This window comes from Sciurus carolinensis, chromosome 1 (assembly GCF_902686445.1).
Source record: "Sciurus carolinensis chromosome 1, mSciCar1.2, whole genome shotgun sequence".
Lineage (NCBI taxonomy): Eukaryota > Metazoa > Chordata > Mammalia > Rodentia > Sciuridae > Sciurus > Sciurus carolinensis.
The window spans coordinates 99,118,059-99,134,895 of NC_062213.1; the positions used below are offsets into that span (position 1 = coordinate 99,118,059).

General features: G+C 39.8%; 1 protein-coding gene across 3 annotated transcripts; it reads right to left on the minus strand.

Annotated features, from left to right (window-relative positions):
• Window positions 1-2,776: 2,776 nt before the first annotated feature.
• On the minus strand, window positions 2,777-16,121 carry Mrps21 (mitochondrial ribosomal protein S21). Of its 3 annotated transcripts, none has more exons than XM_047565948.1 (3): window positions 15,972-16,121; window positions 15,406-15,520; window positions 2,777-3,029 (listed from the first exon to the last, which is right to left on the minus strand). In XM_047565948.1, exons 2-3 carry the CDS (start codon window positions 15,486-15,488, stop codon window positions 2,849-2,851), a joined length of 264 nt encoding a protein of 87 aa, XP_047421904.1. In that variant the 5' UTR covers window positions 15,489-15,520; window positions 15,972-16,121; the 3' UTR covers window positions 2,777-2,848. The 3 variants fall into 3 exon arrangements, with proteins under 3 accessions (XP_047421904.1, XP_047421895.1, XP_047421915.1); XM_047565939.1 differs by having other exon boundaries at window positions 15,843-15,985; XM_047565959.1 differs by lacking the exon at window positions 15,972-16,121 and adding an exon at window positions 15,768-15,892.
• Between the last annotated feature and the right edge of the window lie 716 nt (window positions 16,122-16,837).

A 16,837-nucleotide genomic window follows, 5' to 3' on the forward strand; every position in this document is an offset into this window, starting at 1 on the left:
GCCAACAAACACCAGATTAAACACGTTGTAAAGAAGCTCTATGAGGACTGGGGTTGTGGCTCAGTGGTAGAGTGCTTGCCTAGCATGTGTAAGGCACTAGTTTCAATTCTCAGCACCACATAGAAATAAATGAATAAAATAAAGATCTATCGACACCTAAGAAAATATTTTTTAAAAAAGCTCTATGACATTGATGTGGCCAGGGTTAACACCCTGATCAGGTCTGATGGAGACAAGGCATGCATTCGACTGGATGTTGCCAACAAAATTGAGATTAAATAGAGTCCAGCTATCTAATTCTAGTTTGTTTTCCAACATTTAAAAATAATTAAATTCCCAGTCAGTACCCAAAACAAACAAACAAACAAAGCAAAGCCCACAAAACCAAACCAAGAATGGCTGGTAAAGGGATCAGGAAAGGCATAACAGAAAACATCCCAACCAAGAGTTGATATACAGCGCAGGAGAGGAGATATGAAGCATATGCTGTTATCCAAAGTGTTTGAGAGGACATAAAGGGCCTTATATGCTATGCTAAGTGGTTTGCATTTTGTCATGAAGGCAATGGAACCAGTTACCAGTTTAAGCAGGAAAGTTAAAAGATAGGGTTGCATTTTAGAAAAATCATTTTTTGCTAAACTGAATGGATCAGGACACACAGGGAGATGATCAAATGGTCATTGTAGTTGGGACTAGGGTTCTGGCATTCAGTCACAGACATAGCCAAAGGGATTAAATTGATACTAGTCATAGTTGAGTGAAGAGTAATCAAAGATCAGGTTTCTGGCTGGGACATGAGTTCCATGTGCCAAATACTGTTCTAAGTACTGGACACACCTTATCTCCTTTAATCTGTACCGCAAACCTGTAGATACCATTATCCTCACTTTATAGAGGAAAACAAGGGTTAAGTGATTCATCAAGATCATGACTAAATCCAGATTTTTTGGGGGGGTGGGGGAGTACTAGAGATTGAACTTAGGGGCACTTGACCACTGAGCCACATCCCCAGCCTTATTTTGTATTTTATTTAGAGAGAGGGTCTCACTGAGTTGCTTAGTCCCTTACTTTTGCTGAGGCTGGCTTTGAACTTGTGATCCTCCTGTCTTAACCTCCCGAGCCACTGGGACTACAGGCATGCACCATCGCACCCAGCCCCTTTAGCATTTTTGAAGGAGCTCAGAAACAACTTTAACCCAAGGAACACTGGTTCTGGTTCGCTACTGCAACTACAAACATGCTATGTAACAAGAGGTCACCACATCGTGGCTTCAAAATAATTGAAAAGTGATTTTGAGACCAAATTCAGAGATCAAAAGATGATTTGAAGAATTCAATTAGCTAACTTGCTAAAATTAGGTTGTATAAATATAACAAAGTTGAAGACAACCTGTCTATAGATTCTTCTCCAATCATGATTTCCCAAAGTCAAGGAGATCTTATTTCTAAGCAGTTTCTAAGGAGGGATTTAATGGGCCTGATGGTGGTGGAATAAAGATGATCCTGAGAAGCAAGGACCACTGTGATTCCAGGATATCTTCTTGCAGTCCCTGCTTAATCAATAAGTATGCTACGTGTAAAAAGAAAAATTTAAAAAGAATTAAGGTCAAAATCTGAAGTCACTGTATTATACCACAAGGGGGCAATGTTTAAACACTAGCAACGTTAAGTATTTGGCAGATGCTTGGCTTATTTCCCTTTTTAACACCATGCTGAGAGGACTGCAGCCTGTGGGAGGTGGGCTGGCCTCTATCTTCTCCCTAGGGAGTTGGCACCAATTCTCTTAACACTGGCAGCACAGTATTCAAGGGACCAAGAAGAGAGGAAGCTAATAGCAGGAGGGAAAGCAAAGCAGCTGATCTTCTCATCCTGGTCTGTGAAACATTCCAGTAATGCCTGGAGGTAGAGGTGGTGGTGGTAACAGAGGTCCTCCAACTGTAGCAGGCATTAGAATCACCTGCAGCCCTATTAAAACAGATAGCAGGACTTCAACCCCAATTTCCAATTCAGAAGACCTAAGGTCTAAAGTGGGAACCCATCATTTGCATAGCAAACAAGTTCTCTCAGGGGATGCTGACGCTGCTAAGGACACATTGAGAACCACTGCTATATGGTATTTCTGGCTCTGTGCCCTTCTTTCAACATTCCCCTATTTCACCTTTCTTACCATCCACTTCTTTATTTCTTCTGTACCATCCCTCCCTTAGCCTCCTTTAGGAAAACTAAAGGACAGACAAAAAACAGGAATGAACATTAATGTTGGACTTGTCTTGATTACTCTGAGCAAGGATTCCATCACTCCATCCTGATGTTAAGATGTTTCGAAACAGAATTTATTCCACATACATACATACTTCCTCTCCTCTTTACTCAACAGTTGCATGGGGGTGGACGGAGTAGCTCAGTAAAAAGGAACAGATGTTTTTCCAGTAAGATTTTGCTTTAGGATTCATAAAAGTGAGTAGAAAATGGTAGGTATATGTTCTACCAGATTGGAAAATTTCCTCACTTATCCTAGACTTAAACATATTTATTGTTAATACTTACACAAAAATTACCACTTTTACTATTTGTGTGTAATTCAGGGGCATTAAGTACAGATTTTTTTTGCATCTATCTTCAGAATGTTTTCAGATTTGCAAATTGACACTCTATACCCATTAAACAATTCCTGATTGCCCCCGTCCCTATCCTTTGGCAACCACCATTCTACTTCTAGACTACTTTTGATTTCAGTGTCTCTTTCACTTAATAAAGAGGGTCTACTGCTGACCAATGCATATATGTGATTTGAGTTTATTGTAGAGAAAGAGGTGGAGACAAATGATGTGGGCCATCAATCCACATCTCAGCAGCCCTGCCATGGATCTGCCCGATTCTTTCGCATCAAAAAGTTGATCTTTCGAGCCATTTCCATGTTGTAGATCCGCCGGCAGTTTTCATAGCTTTCCCGCTGTCGTCTGCGGCAAGGTTTCTCATAGTATCTTCGTCGTTTAATGTCCTCAATGAGCCCATCCATGCTGAGGATTCTGTATGAAGGCAGGCAATCAGATTAGAAGCCTGGGCTCATTGCTGCTCACAAACTCCAAATGGGATGAGTCATTTGTAATTTAAAAAATATATATATAAATCTTTAGGGGGTGATTCCTACTTGGTCCTTAGTGGAGAATATGGTTCCATTCTCATTAAGAATTGAAAGTGCAGCACAGTGGCACACACCTGTAATTCCAGCTACTCAGAAGGCTGAGGCAAGAGGATTGAAACATTGAGGTCAACCTGCACAACTTAGTAAGGCCTTAAGAAACTTAGCAAGACCCTGTCTCAAAACTAAAAAGAAAAAAAGAGCTGGGGATATAGTTCAGTGGTAGAGTGCTTGCCTACCATGTGAAAGGTCCTGAGTTCAATTCCTAGTATTGGGGGTTGGGGGGAAGAATTGATACAGCTGAAATCTGTAAGTCTGAGAAATATTAGGACCGACCTAAATACAGGAAATAGGTGGTCCATACCACACCAGTGAAGCTGCACTCTCAGTCCCTCATTTTCTTAAAGAAATTTTATTGTACATATGTTTAGCAATTATTTCATTCTGCTATTCCTTTATTCATACAAATGTCTCCCTCATTACACTGAAAATCCCTGAAGGCAGAAACCATGTTTTATTAATATTAATCTAAGTGTCAGTTAAATTGATAATTTATTTCTTGCTCACCTGTCCAATTCCTTTCAATGCACATTTTTCCCCACTGGATTAATAACTCCCTTAACAAATTTACCTTTGTTCCAAGCCAAGAAGACACTGGGGCTTTATTCTATAACCAATCTAATCCCCAGGCTCCCAAGACCTCTGGTGTCAATGTATAATTTGTCTTTCCATTTCAACTTCTTATTGATTGGTCCTGAAGAAGCTGGTGGCACCTCCATTCTGGCTTTGTCCCTCCATTTCTGGCTTCATTTACATGGCCCCATTCCTGCTTACCTTGTCCTTTCATGATACGCAAAAAGTCAGTCACAAACACAACTGGAGACTGGAAGTTAAAACATGGCTATTATAACTTGAAGAAGGGAACAAAGAAAATAAAAATAAGAAAACTACTAGCTACTTCTGCCCAGTGGAAAGCTCCATTTATTGTTGCTATGTTGGACCACAAAGTCTGAGATAATAATAGGTTGAACACAAAATTGAAAATAACTAGCTTTAGGTAAATTACAAATGTGAATAGACATAAGAACCACTTTCCTATAGGCTGTTTAACAGGATCCTGCTGTTTAACATCAAGAATGAGGGGCTGGGGTGCAATACAGTGGTACAGAGCTTGCCAATCACGTGAAAGGTCCTATGTTCAATCCCCAATATGGTTGGGGTTGGGGGTTCCTTCCCTGATGGCTCCTGGGTCCCTCATACAAAGGTTCCTGACAGGCCTTTTCACTGGCCCTCTATGGAAGACCAGATATTCTAAGCCCCAGCTATAGAATAAGTTATAGGCTACTAGAGTCATATCTGTATGGATCAGTTGGTTCAGATTTTAGTTGCCAGGAGTTGGGAACCAGGAGAATGACTGCATACTCCCAAAAGGAGATGATCAATGCAGGTTCTACTAACAGTCATGCCTGGAAGTCATGTGGATATAACACTAGATTCTTACAACACAGAAATGAGGCACTAAAGACCAAAATACTTAGTACCCTGACCCAAAAAGTGTAGGCTTTTCTCTCAGTTTACCCATAAATGTTATCCCTTCAAATGCTGATTATAAACCTCCTTGATTCTGATTCTATACAATTCTTCTAACTTTTGCCAAAGGGTCTCAACCTTGATGCACTCATTTCCTGAAGACTTTTTAGAAGGTACTGATGCCTAGCTCCCACTCTTCAAAGATTGACTTAACTGGTTTAAGGGCCATGCACTGGGAATTTTTTTAATTTCCCAGGTGACTCTAATTTCAAATTATGATTGAGAAAAAAAAATGACCCAGACACTGACTCCTAAATTTTTATCTCTAGCATAAACCTTATCTTAGAGGTAAAGTGGTATTTTCAACTGCCTCAAAACCGTATTTGTCTCCTCCTCAAATTTATTCTATAAGAAATAAAACAGAGCTGGGCAAGGTCGCACACACCTGTAATCCCAGTGACTTGGGATGCTGAGGCAGGAGAATCGCAAGTTCAAAGCCAGCCTCTGCAATTTAGCAAGGCCCTAAGTAATTATGTGAGCCCATCTCAACACATAAATCAGATCATATAGAAGAGTATAGTCAGTAAGTCCCAGACTTGTCTTTACATTAGAACTACCTGAGGATATTTTTAAAGTCCCAAACTCAGGTCATACCCCAGATTAATTAAATCACAAAGCACAAGGAAATGGAAAGGGGCATGGGAAGAGTTTGTTTTTAACGTTTCCTAGGTGATTCTAATGTGCCAACAAATCTGGGAACCATTATTCTAAGCTCAAAGTCAAACAACTGAGCTTTACCCTATCTTTAATAACTTGTCCTTAAAGTCTATACTCTGGTCACACTGAAGTATGTACAGCTCTTCATGCATTCTATGTAGTTATTAAAATTTTATCTTTGCTCATGATGTTCCCTTTCCTTGGAATATCATTCCTTTCTTTTTCTACTTGATAAAATCCTATTTGTTCCTCAAAGGTCCAAATCAATTTTTGTCTAGAGGCTGAAGCAGGAGGATCTCAAGTTCAAGGCCAGCATCATCTGAAGGGTAAGTCAGTTGCCCTATTTCCATTCTCCTTTTGAGACCCTATCTCAAAATGAAAAATAAAAAGGGCTAGGGATGTAGCTCAGTGGTAAAGTGCCCCTGAGTTCAACCCAAAATAAATAATAACAATGTCTGTAAACTGGTCCAGGTGAAACCAATTACTCCTTCCCTCCCTTCCTAAAGCACTAATCTCAAACTTATGCAACAGACAAAAAACCTGTTAAAACATGACTATTGTGCCACCTTCAGTCTTTTTCTCCTGTAGGTCTAGAAAGGAACTCAAGAACATACATTTCATTTTTCAGTGCTGCGGATTGAACCCAGGGTCTCAAATATGCTATCATTGAGCCAAACCTCCCAAGTGCATTTCTAACAAATTCCTAGGTGATGCTGCTGCTCATGATCCAGGAAGAACCAATGCACACTGTGAATGTCCCTTAGAACACTGATCAGACAGTATTATATTTAACTACATTAAAAAAAAAAAAATCCCTTATTGGTTGTGTGCTTTCTAAGATTAAAGACCAATTCTTTATTCATTTTTACATACATCATAATGCTTGGCAAAGAGAAAATTATCAGTAAATGTACCATGTTTACTACTGTTTAATCAAGGTCTCTTTTTGAACTAGAGACTAGTATATTGGGGAAAATATAGAAAAAAAAAAGCCTCTGAAAGAGATTGGATATATAATGTAAAAAGGAAAGAGTGTGGATTTGAGAGACTATAAAAAGGACCGAGAATCTGGACATAGTATCACCTAGGAAGAGGAGCCTATTGGAGTAACAAAAATAGTTTTTTAGAAGTAGGATGAAAGGAACTCCAAGAGGAGAGAATTCAGGCACATTCTGGGGTACTCTATTTGTATTTCAAAAGGGTTTTGAAAGAGATGATCATATTACTAAATAAATGCCTGTATTGTGAAACAAAAACTCATGGCAAGAAAAATACTACTAAAAGAACATAGGGTGGAGGGGAAAGGATAGAAAGAACATGTGGTTGAGAAATGGTGTTCCTTGGATGGTTCTAACACTGAGCAAATAAAAATTATGAGATACCAAGTGAAGATTCCCTCTCATCCTGTATCTTCTAGTTATTCTGAAAAAGCACAGATTAACTTCAAATGCTATAGTCCCTACAGTAGAGGCATCTATTCAACTATCTAATAGATAAGAATGGAAGAAGAGCTTTACAGAACTCAAAAAGTAAATAGGAAGGGTGTTACTAATAATGCTTCTGCTTCCAAAGGTAGTTCAAGGACTAGCAGACCAAGAGCTTTAGTGTAAACATATCAGCCTGCAGTTCGGGTGCCTGGCAACCTAATATGAAGGAGAAACCAGCTGCCAGTTTTAGTGAAATTCAACTGATTATGTAAAAGGAGCCGAGTTGCCTGGAGGGAGGAGCTGGGGGTGGCAAACTCACATGTCAGTGTAGCTAGTTTACGTCAAGACCAACGTGTATGTAGAAGGACTCAATGGGCCCAGAAGCTGGCCCACCAGGAGTAAAAGGGGTCAACTGGGCATGCTTCCAGTATGTTTGCCTCTCCTTGTCTGGGGGCCAGCCAATCACACAGGGCTCCCTAGCAACCCCCACTCTCCATCTCCTCATCCCAGGGTGAGGGCCTCTGGTTATGTAACAGGCATTTTGTGGCGGTCTTACTGGGCAGACACACAGGTTGTTTCTTTTGTAAGACTGCCTCTGTGCTCCAAACACAGTAAGTTTTTTTTTTTTTTTTTTTGGGGGGGGGTGGTGCCAATTGAATCCAGGAGCACTTTATATAAAATTTTATATATTAATAATCTGGACAGGGTCTCAATAAGTTGCCAAAGTTGGCCTGGAACTTGGGATCCTCTTGCCTCAGCCTCCTATGTTGCTTGGATTACAAGTGTGCACCACTACACATGGCAGCCAACTTATTTTTAAACTACCAACTATCAGAAAGCTGAAAGAAGTTAATGAGAAACCTGGGATATGAAAGGTATACAGAAAAGGTGGTCAGAAGGAACATTAGAGAAAAGCAGAGAAAAAGAAGTATAATGCATTAGTCAGAAAATACTGTATTTAGTAAGCAGGAAGACAGAAGACTAGGTCACTCCAAAACTGGTCCACTTACATGTACAAGTTTAAAAGTCTTTGCCTAGAAAATTATTCTAAAAGCAAAATATGTGTTCACTTTTCCCCCTGAAACTGAAGTAACAATTTATGGGACACCTATTTAATAATTCAAGATAAAAAAGGGACAGAATGGGGCTAGGGATATAGCTCAGTTGGTAGAGCGCTTGCCTCGCAAGCACAAGGCCTTGGGTTCAAATCCCTAGCACCATAAAAAAAAAATAAACAGAAATGCACTTTCTTCTCACCATTTTTGGAGTTTATTCTAGAAATGCAGCTTTCTAAAGAAAGAATCTAAAATGACAAGTATCTTCCTAAAGAATATAAATATAGAGGGCACTGTGGTACACACCTGTAATCCTAGTGACTCAGGAGACTGGGGCAAGAGGCTCAAAAGTTCAAAGTCAGCCTCAGCAACTTAGCAAGGCCCTCAGCAGCTTAAAGAGACCCTGTCTCAAAATAAAAAATAAAAAGGGCTGGGGGTATAACTCTGAGTAAAGCACCCCTGGGTTCAATCCCCTATACCAGAATAAATAAATAAATAAAATAAATAATTTATCTGTATATCTATACCTATGTCATTTCCATAATATGTTCCCAAGCCAGCTATTTGTAACCAATGCACTTTTTTTGGTACCAGGAATTGAACTCAGGGGCACTTAACCACTGAGCCACATCCCTAGCCCTTTTTATTTTTAAAACAGGGCTGCACTAAATTGCTGAGACTAGCTTTGAACTTGAAATCCTCCTGCCTCAGCCCCCCAAGCTACTGCGATTATAGGTGTGCACCACCTTGCTTGGTGCTAATGCACCTGCACTGGTTTTCTAGACAATCATGGCCACAGTGTTCTAATTTTCTAAACTCATAAGGAAGCCTAAAGATTAAACTTCAGATTCTGAATCTCTGGGGCCTGAATTTCTTTTCTTTTTTTCTCCTTTGGCAATGAGGATTATACTCATGGCCTCATGCATACTAGACAAGTACTCTAACACTGACCTACATCCCCCAGACTTTTCTTTTTTTGTATCAGGGACTGAAACCAGAATGAGCCACATCCCCAGCCCTTTCTATTTTTTATTTTGAGAAACAGTCTCACTAAATTGTTTAGGGCCTTGCTAAGTCGTGGAGGCTGGCTTTGGACTTGTGATCCTCCTGACTCAGCCTGCCAAGCCCCTGGTATTATAGGCATGCACCACCCTGCCCAGCTCTCAGACCATTTTTTAAATTTTGAGATGAAACAGTCAGTCTCCTGAACTGTTGATATTACAGGCATGTTCCCCTGGGCCTGGCCAAATACTATGTTTTTTTCTTTTTCTTTAATATTTTTTTTAGTTGTATATGGACACAGTGCCTTTATTTATTTTTATGTGGTGCTGAGGATTGAACCCAGTGTCTCACACGTTAGGCAAGTACTTTACCACTGAGCTACAACTCCAGCCCCAAATACTGTTTTTTAACTAAGGTACTTAACAAGAGTTTCTGGATTAATTTGCTATATCTCACTGAAGCACTGACTTTTTCCCTTTTTATTTTTAAAATTTTTATTTATTTTTTAAATTTTTTTTACATGTTGATAGACCTTTATTTTTTTAGTCACTTATTTTTACATGGTGCTGAGGATCGAACTCAGTGCCTCACACATGCTAGGCAAGTGCTCCACCACTGAGCCACAACCCCAGCCCTTTATTTCTGTTTTGCTATACTGGGGAAGGAATCCAGGACCTTGCACATGCTAGGCAAACGCTCTACCACTGAGCTATATCCCCACTCCTGGAGCACCAATTTTAACTGCAGTGAGGTCGGGATGTGGCTCAGTAGCAAAGTGTTTGCTTGGCATGTGTGAGGTTGTGAGTTCAATTTCCAGCACTGTGAAAAGAAAAAAAGCAGCTGAGTGAGGCAAGTAAGGGCAGGAATGCTGGTCCTAAAACAGATGAAATGACAATGAATACAAAGTTTAGCTAAAATTTTAATTAAAACCAAAAGAGAAACTTCAGGGATATTCTGTGTTGCTTATAGTTCTTCGCTTTTCTCTGCTGTTAAGGATACTTCAGTGGAAGAGTTTGACATGAACTGGAGTTGTGGATCAGTGGTAGCACACTGGACTGGCATGTGTGAGGCCCTGAGTTCAATCCTCAGCACCCAAATAAAATAAGTAAATTTTAAAAAGATCCATTGACAACTAAAAAATATTAAAAAAAAAAAAAAAAAAAAAAAAAAAAAAGTTTGACAAACACTTAAAGGGACTGACAAAAGACAAAGAACATTTATGTTCATTAAACATTTAATGAGCACTTCCTATATGCCGGACACCTCAGTAAATGTGAGGCACATACAGATAAAAAAGTATACATAGGTCTCTGCCATGAGTCTAGTCTATTAAAATGATTTTCAATTTTTTTTCATAATATTTAGTAGTTAATGGACCTTTATTTATTTATTTTTTAAATTTTTATGTGGTGCTGAGGATCAAATGCAGTGCCTCACACATGCTAGGCAAGAGCTCTACCACTGAGCTACAACCCCAACCACGATTTTCAATTCTTACAGAATATTAAAATCTCATGGGGCATTCTGGAAAATGCTACATCATGCCACAGATATTCTCATTTAGTCTCAAGTTGGGCCCTGACACTAAGAGGCTTTTTTGTTTTGTTTTTGCAGTGCTAGGGATCAAAGCACTCTCCCAGAGCTATACTACCAGGCCCAAATGACTGTTTAAGCTGGATGTGGTAGCACCGTTAGGAGGCTGAGATGGGAGGACTGCTTGAGCCCAGGAGGTAACAGGTGAGCCTGGGCAACATAATGAGTCTCTGGCTAAAAAAAAAAAAAAAAAAAAAAAAAAAAAAAAAAAAAAAAAAGTTATAGATTCCCCAGGTAGTTCTAAAAAACAGCCAGGGCCAAAAATTGCAAGATGTCACACTGACTGTTTCTAACTAAAATTAACACTTTCACTCAGGAAAAATGTATGTGTAAACTGCCAGTCATTAAAAAAAAAGAGAGAGAATCTTAACAGAAGTTATGAGGCTGGCTGCTTTTTGTAAAAAGAAAGAAATTTAGAAAGAGTTGAAAACCAACTCCTTAGACTACCTGAAACAGAACCAAGCCGGGGCAGAAGGTATTGTATACATGTACTTTCTGCCATTTATTTATTTTCCCCTCACTTACCACCAACTTGCTAGGAGCACGAAGTGGTTTAGTTAAAAATGAAAAACAGGAAAGAAAAAACAAGAAAAGCAAAAACTTAGTACCAATTAAATAAAAAAGATCCTGACTGAATAAGGATTTTGGAAAAGGCATATACATAGAGGTATAATTGTATGTTAATTAGAACAAGCCCAAAGAATTAGAAAGGCTCCTCTCAGGAGAGTTGGCCTTGTGCTTTCTGTAGAAGTGGCTTCAATGAAGAGATGATCAACTCAATCTCAGGAGATTATAAAGATTTAAAAAAAATTTTTTTTAGTTGTAGATGGACACAATACCTTTATTTTATTTAATTATTTTTATGTGATGCTTATCAAACCCAGTGCCTCACACATGCTAGGTAAGTGCTCTATCACTGAGCCACAACCCCAGCAAGCCCCAGCCCTTTACATTAATTTATTTTTTTGGTTCTGGAGATTTAATCCATAGGTGCTTTACCACTGAGCTACATTGCTAACTCTTTTTTTATTCTGAGACACTGTCTCACTAAGTTGCTTAGGGCCTTGCCAAATTGCAGAGACTGGCCTTGAACTTGCAATCCTCCTGCCTCAGTATCACTTTTTACTGTTTATTTTGAGACAAAGTCTCAATAAGTTGCTTAAGGCCTTGCTAAATTGCTGAGGCGGCTTTGAACCTTTTTTTTTTTTTTTTTTTCTTCCTACTTCATCTCCAATGCTACTGGGATTACAGGTGTGTGTCACCATGCCTGGGACAGAGATATTTTAGTTCTCAGATTTTCTGTTTAAAATTTTTGAAAGTGGAAATGAAGAACACATTCTATATACACAAGAATGAATACAGAGGGAATAAATGCTGCTATTTAAATAGAGATTAGCAATAGGCTAAACAGAAGAGGACTTGGTTGGAAAGCATCAGTCTTCAAGAAAATTCATTCCAATATCAGTAGTAAACTGATTCTCATGTCAAAATAAAGTTGAATAATAATTTTCTCATTTTTCCCATCTCTGGGCCACCTTAAGCATAACCCATTAATCAAATAAGACAGAAGACAACTAAAGTAAATTCTCAGTCTCTCAAAAAAACAAATCACCCACAGAGCAAAACCAGCTTACAATGACTTCCACTGTAGAAGCAAAGTTTCATTAAGGAAGCAAAACTTCCTTATAATGAGTTCCAATTGGGATAATACCTAACACATAATGCCTACTATTATAGTTTGGATCTGGAATGTCCCCCAAAGGCTTATGTGTTGAAGGCTTAGTGCCCAATGCAGCTATGTTCAGAGGTGGGGCTTTCAGGAAATGACTGCATCATGAGGGATCTAACCTCATTAGTGGATTAATCCATTGCTGGACTTATAATCTGAATGACTATTGGGAGGTGGTATGGGACCTAGTTAAAGGGAACGTGTGTGTGTGGTGGGGAGGGCAGGGTACTGTGTCCCTGTACTATGCTCTCTCCACCATGATATTCTGCTTCACCACAGACCCACAACAATGAAACAAGTTGACCATGGATTAAAACCTCTGAAATTGTGAACCAAAATAAAACTTTCCTCCTTTAGGTTGATTTTCTCCAGTATTCTGCCACAGCAAAGGAAAGCTGACTAACACACCTACTATGTACCAAACATTGTTCTAAGTACTTTATTCATATCAATAAGCCTCAGGTCAACTCCACCAGGAGGATATCGTTAATAAGTTCCCCTTGACATGAAGAAACTGAGGCAGAGGCATTAAGTAACTTATCAGACATCATGAAGTTATTAAGTGGCAGAGCTGGGGGGGTCTGAACCAGGCAGTCTCTTTTTTTTGGGGGGGGGAGGTGCTTACTGGGGATTGAACTCAGGGGCATTCAACCACTGAGCCACCCCAAGTTCTATTTTGTATTTTATTTAGAGACAGGGTCTTACTGAATTCATTAGTACCTCGATTTTGGCTTTGAACTCTTGATCCTCCTGCTTGAGCCTCCTAAGCCACTAGGATTACAGGAATGCACCACCGTGTCCCAAAGTCTGCACTCTTACATCACTGAGCTATAGTGCCTCATTTACGTGAAGAAACTATTTTCAAGTTGTGGCGTTGTCAAAAGTATTAAAATTATAGTTGGGCACAGTGGTGCAGGCCTGTAACTATAGCAACCTGGGAGGCTGAGGCAGGAAGATAGCAAATTTGAGACCAGCCTGGGCAACTTACTAGATCCTGTCTCAAAATAATTAAAATTTTCAAAAAGGGCTGGGGAGGTAGCTCAGTGTAGACTGTTCGCCTAACAAGTGCCAGGCCCTGGGATTAATCCCTAGTACCACACAAATAAGCAAATACTCTGCATGATTTTGGTTCCTTGTCAGATTAGCTGATTGTCTAAACACAAAATCCCTTTTGTGTTACCTGTACTTTAGGTATAGAGATTAAATTAAGGGGACCAAAAACTATCCTTCTGGAAATTTGTTTTATCAAGTAATAACTGCCCTTTAATATCCCTCAGTAATATGAACATCTCAGGGTAGAGATAAAGCTAGTGGTAGAGTGCTTGCCTAGCATGTAAAAACAAAGCAACAAAAACACATCTCAACCACTCCGACCCATCTAAATCCACTGAAATAAATCATAAATTAAATAAAATATACAAAAGAAAAGGACAGGGAAAAGGGTAGTTATATGTGAGATATTCCTTTGCTCAAATTTAGTATTTCACTTTATTAGCTAATTCACTATATAGAGTCTGTAAGTCACTTGAAAAACATTCGTTTTGTGCTTCCAATAAAGGTCATCAGACACTTCATCCCTCTTAGACATGACACCAGATGGTTTGAAATATGACAGAGACAGACACACACACACACTGAGCAGTGCAGCAACACAGGAAAAAGAGAAAGAAATAGGATCTGTTAATGGATTATCTTAATTGTCTTAATGGATTACTCTTAATCTTAATGACAATGCACAGGGAATACCTTCTGCCCAAGTATGTAACTGGTTTGCATAAACACAAAATGAGGTGATGGGGCTGACCCAAGACCAGATCTTGAGTTTTATTTATTTGCAAATGCTATGGATTAAACCCAGGGCCCCACACATGCTAGGCTACCACTGGGCTACACTGCCAGCCCCCCAAATGAGATGCTTTTGAAAGAATACAAACCATCCTGATTCTGAAACTGCTCATTTAATTTCTGACAGCATCTCACTTACTGCATTCTTCCCCCATCTGGTCCCGCTCACCCAGAACTCTGCTTTCCTAAAAATTAGAATCCCCTTTTATGTGCATTCCCAGTCCTCAAAATCCCAATATTTAAACTTAATCAAATAAGGATTCTTAACTGGACAATGACTACATGTCCCTCCGTTTCCAGAAAAGCTAATAAACTAGTAATATAGAGCAAAGAATACTAAAAAAAAGTGTGCTTTATGCTCCTCTATACAATTCAATAATTGCATGACCCAAGAAATATAATCTTTGTGGGCTTCCTTTACTTGTGAAATAAAATCATCCTAAAGGACTTAAGACAGAGGGCCAGCTCATGTAATCTCTCAAGATCTCTTTCCTGCCAGGCACGGTGATGCCTATAATTCCAGCTACTCAGGAGGTTGCAGCAGGAGGATCACAAGTTCAAGTCCAGCCTAAGAAACTTATTGAGGCCTAGTCTCAAAATAAAAAATAAAAAAGGGTAGTGGTATAGCTCAGTGGTAGAACACAGCTGTATTCAATCTCCAGTGTCATGCAAAAAATCAAACAAAAAACTCCTACAACTCCTTGATAATTGAACACACATTTGTTTCTCCAAACCCTGGTTCTCACTGAAGAAAGAAAACAATGAATGAGGAATTTCAGAAAGTCAAAATCCTAACAAGTGGTGACAAATTTTTGCTTGAGAAATTTGAGTGGTAAGGCATTATTAGGGCTATTCTCTATCTCACAGCCTAGCATTCAAAAATCTCAGTACAGCACCTCCACTTCTAATTTACTTCCATCTATGTATTTTTGTTTATGCTGTAACCCTCTTGTAAACCTATAATGGCCTCCCATCTCTTGTTTGTTTCTCCAAGATCCCAATCTAAATGAATCTCTTCCATGAGCCTTGTCCCACACCAATCCTACCCTCAGCTATTTACCAAGTTCTATGTTACTACTTCCTAGGAACTTCACTTCTCAATTTTTCCTTTGGGTTCTTTAAGTCGTGGATAAAATTCAGGTTCATCATCAAAGGGACGATTATTGCTTGGTGAATAAGCTTCATAGTTAGGTTTCAGGAAGAACTTTATTTTTAAGAAAATAAACTTTGAGGCTGAGAAGGTTCAAAAAGACTATAGACACCCACCTGGGTTGGTACTGATTTGAGAACAATCTGTGACGTGTGTATGACCTCACTTCCCAGAGAGTGGATCTAATCATGTTTCTGATTCCTTTACATAGTTACCTGTTCAGGGTCCTGTATGCACCTTCCACGTTCCCTTCCTGTACCATCACAGTCCTGGCAATGAACTTCAGGTGTTTTGCCATGGCCTTGGATTTAAGTCTTCACTTTGCAGGTCCTACAGGATGATGGAGAAAGGGCAAGGAAAGCATAGAGACCAAGTAAGAGAAAGAACAACAAAATACACGTCACCGCGCGTTTTATTCAAGGTCTGAAACTGAAACGTGCTCAAGGACACGCGAGACGGGGTACACGGAAGGTATTAATATCGTAGAGCATGCGAATCGTTAGCAAGACTCCCTTGTTGTCTTTGCTAGTACAAACCCTAGAAAACGGAAAAAAGAAATGGTAGCCAGGCGAAGTACCACAGAGCCTGCGTAGCCGAGCGAGCGTGGGAAGACAGTAGAAGGATGCGCCCCAGGGTCCCAACTACCGCTCACCACCAAAAGGAAGGTTTGGGATGCGATTCGGAAAAGGAATCTGTCGGTCTTTGGGAAAGGGGCAACAATGCAAAACATGCCCCCTCGCCAAGTCCTCCGTTACGTCCCAACCACCTTATAAACTCTCACCGGTCGCACTCAGCACTGGTCCGAGGCACTCGCGACCGGAAGCGGAAACTACGGAATCCCCAGCGCCGGCGAAAAAGCCGGGGGGTGTAGGGAAGAATCGGTTTCTGGAAACCATGGCAACATTCTTTCTGGCTTGGGTTGACGTCCTCTGCTTGCCCCGGGGCCTGGACTCTACACCTGACAAAGCAAAATGCTTGACTCAGATTTCGCCGAGACAGTTCCTTGCCTTCCCACGGCCTCACAAACGATCAGCCCGATTCCATTCCCCTTAATATTTAAGCCATTCGTTTTCCTGGATGGAGAAGGAGAAACAGGCAACGCTTCCTGAGCCTGTTTCCTGTTTTTTCTTTGCAAAGAACAGGATATAGTTCAGTTGGTAGAGTGAATCAACTCTACCAACAAGAACCCACAAGGCCCTGGGTTCAATCCCCAGCACCGCAAGCAAGCAAACAAACAAAACACAGATCTGCCGTCGATCCCCAACGACAGACAGCCTCACATCCTTCATCTGCCTCGAAACTAAGAGAAAGCGGGGGAAAAGTGAACATACTATGAGTTTCCTATAACATCATCTTCCTAACAATTTCACTAAATTAAGTGAAATCACTAAATAAAGATATGGGAAATGTCTGCAGGATTTAGAATAAAAAATGTTTTATGTCAGTTTTGCCATTTCTAGTAAGACCTGCTAGTTATATATATATAAAACTTCTTTCACATTGTGGAAATAATCATTTATTTATTTTTAAAATTTTTTTTACATTTATTTTTTTTTATGTGGTGCTGAGGATGGAACTCAGTACCTCACACATGCCAGACAAGCACTCTACCACTGAGCCACAACCCCAGCCCCTATTTATTTTATT

Excerpts from the sequence above, each read along its gene's own strand:
- Mrps21 (XM_047565948.1), bottom strand. The coding sequence starts at position 15,488 with ATGGCAAAACACCTGAAGTTCATTGCCAGGACTGTGATGGTACAGGAA. Across the intron at positions 3,030-15,405 it reads GCATACAGGACCCTGAACAG|AATCCTCAGCATGGATGGGC; the intron begins GTAACTATGTAA and ends GCCTTCATACAG.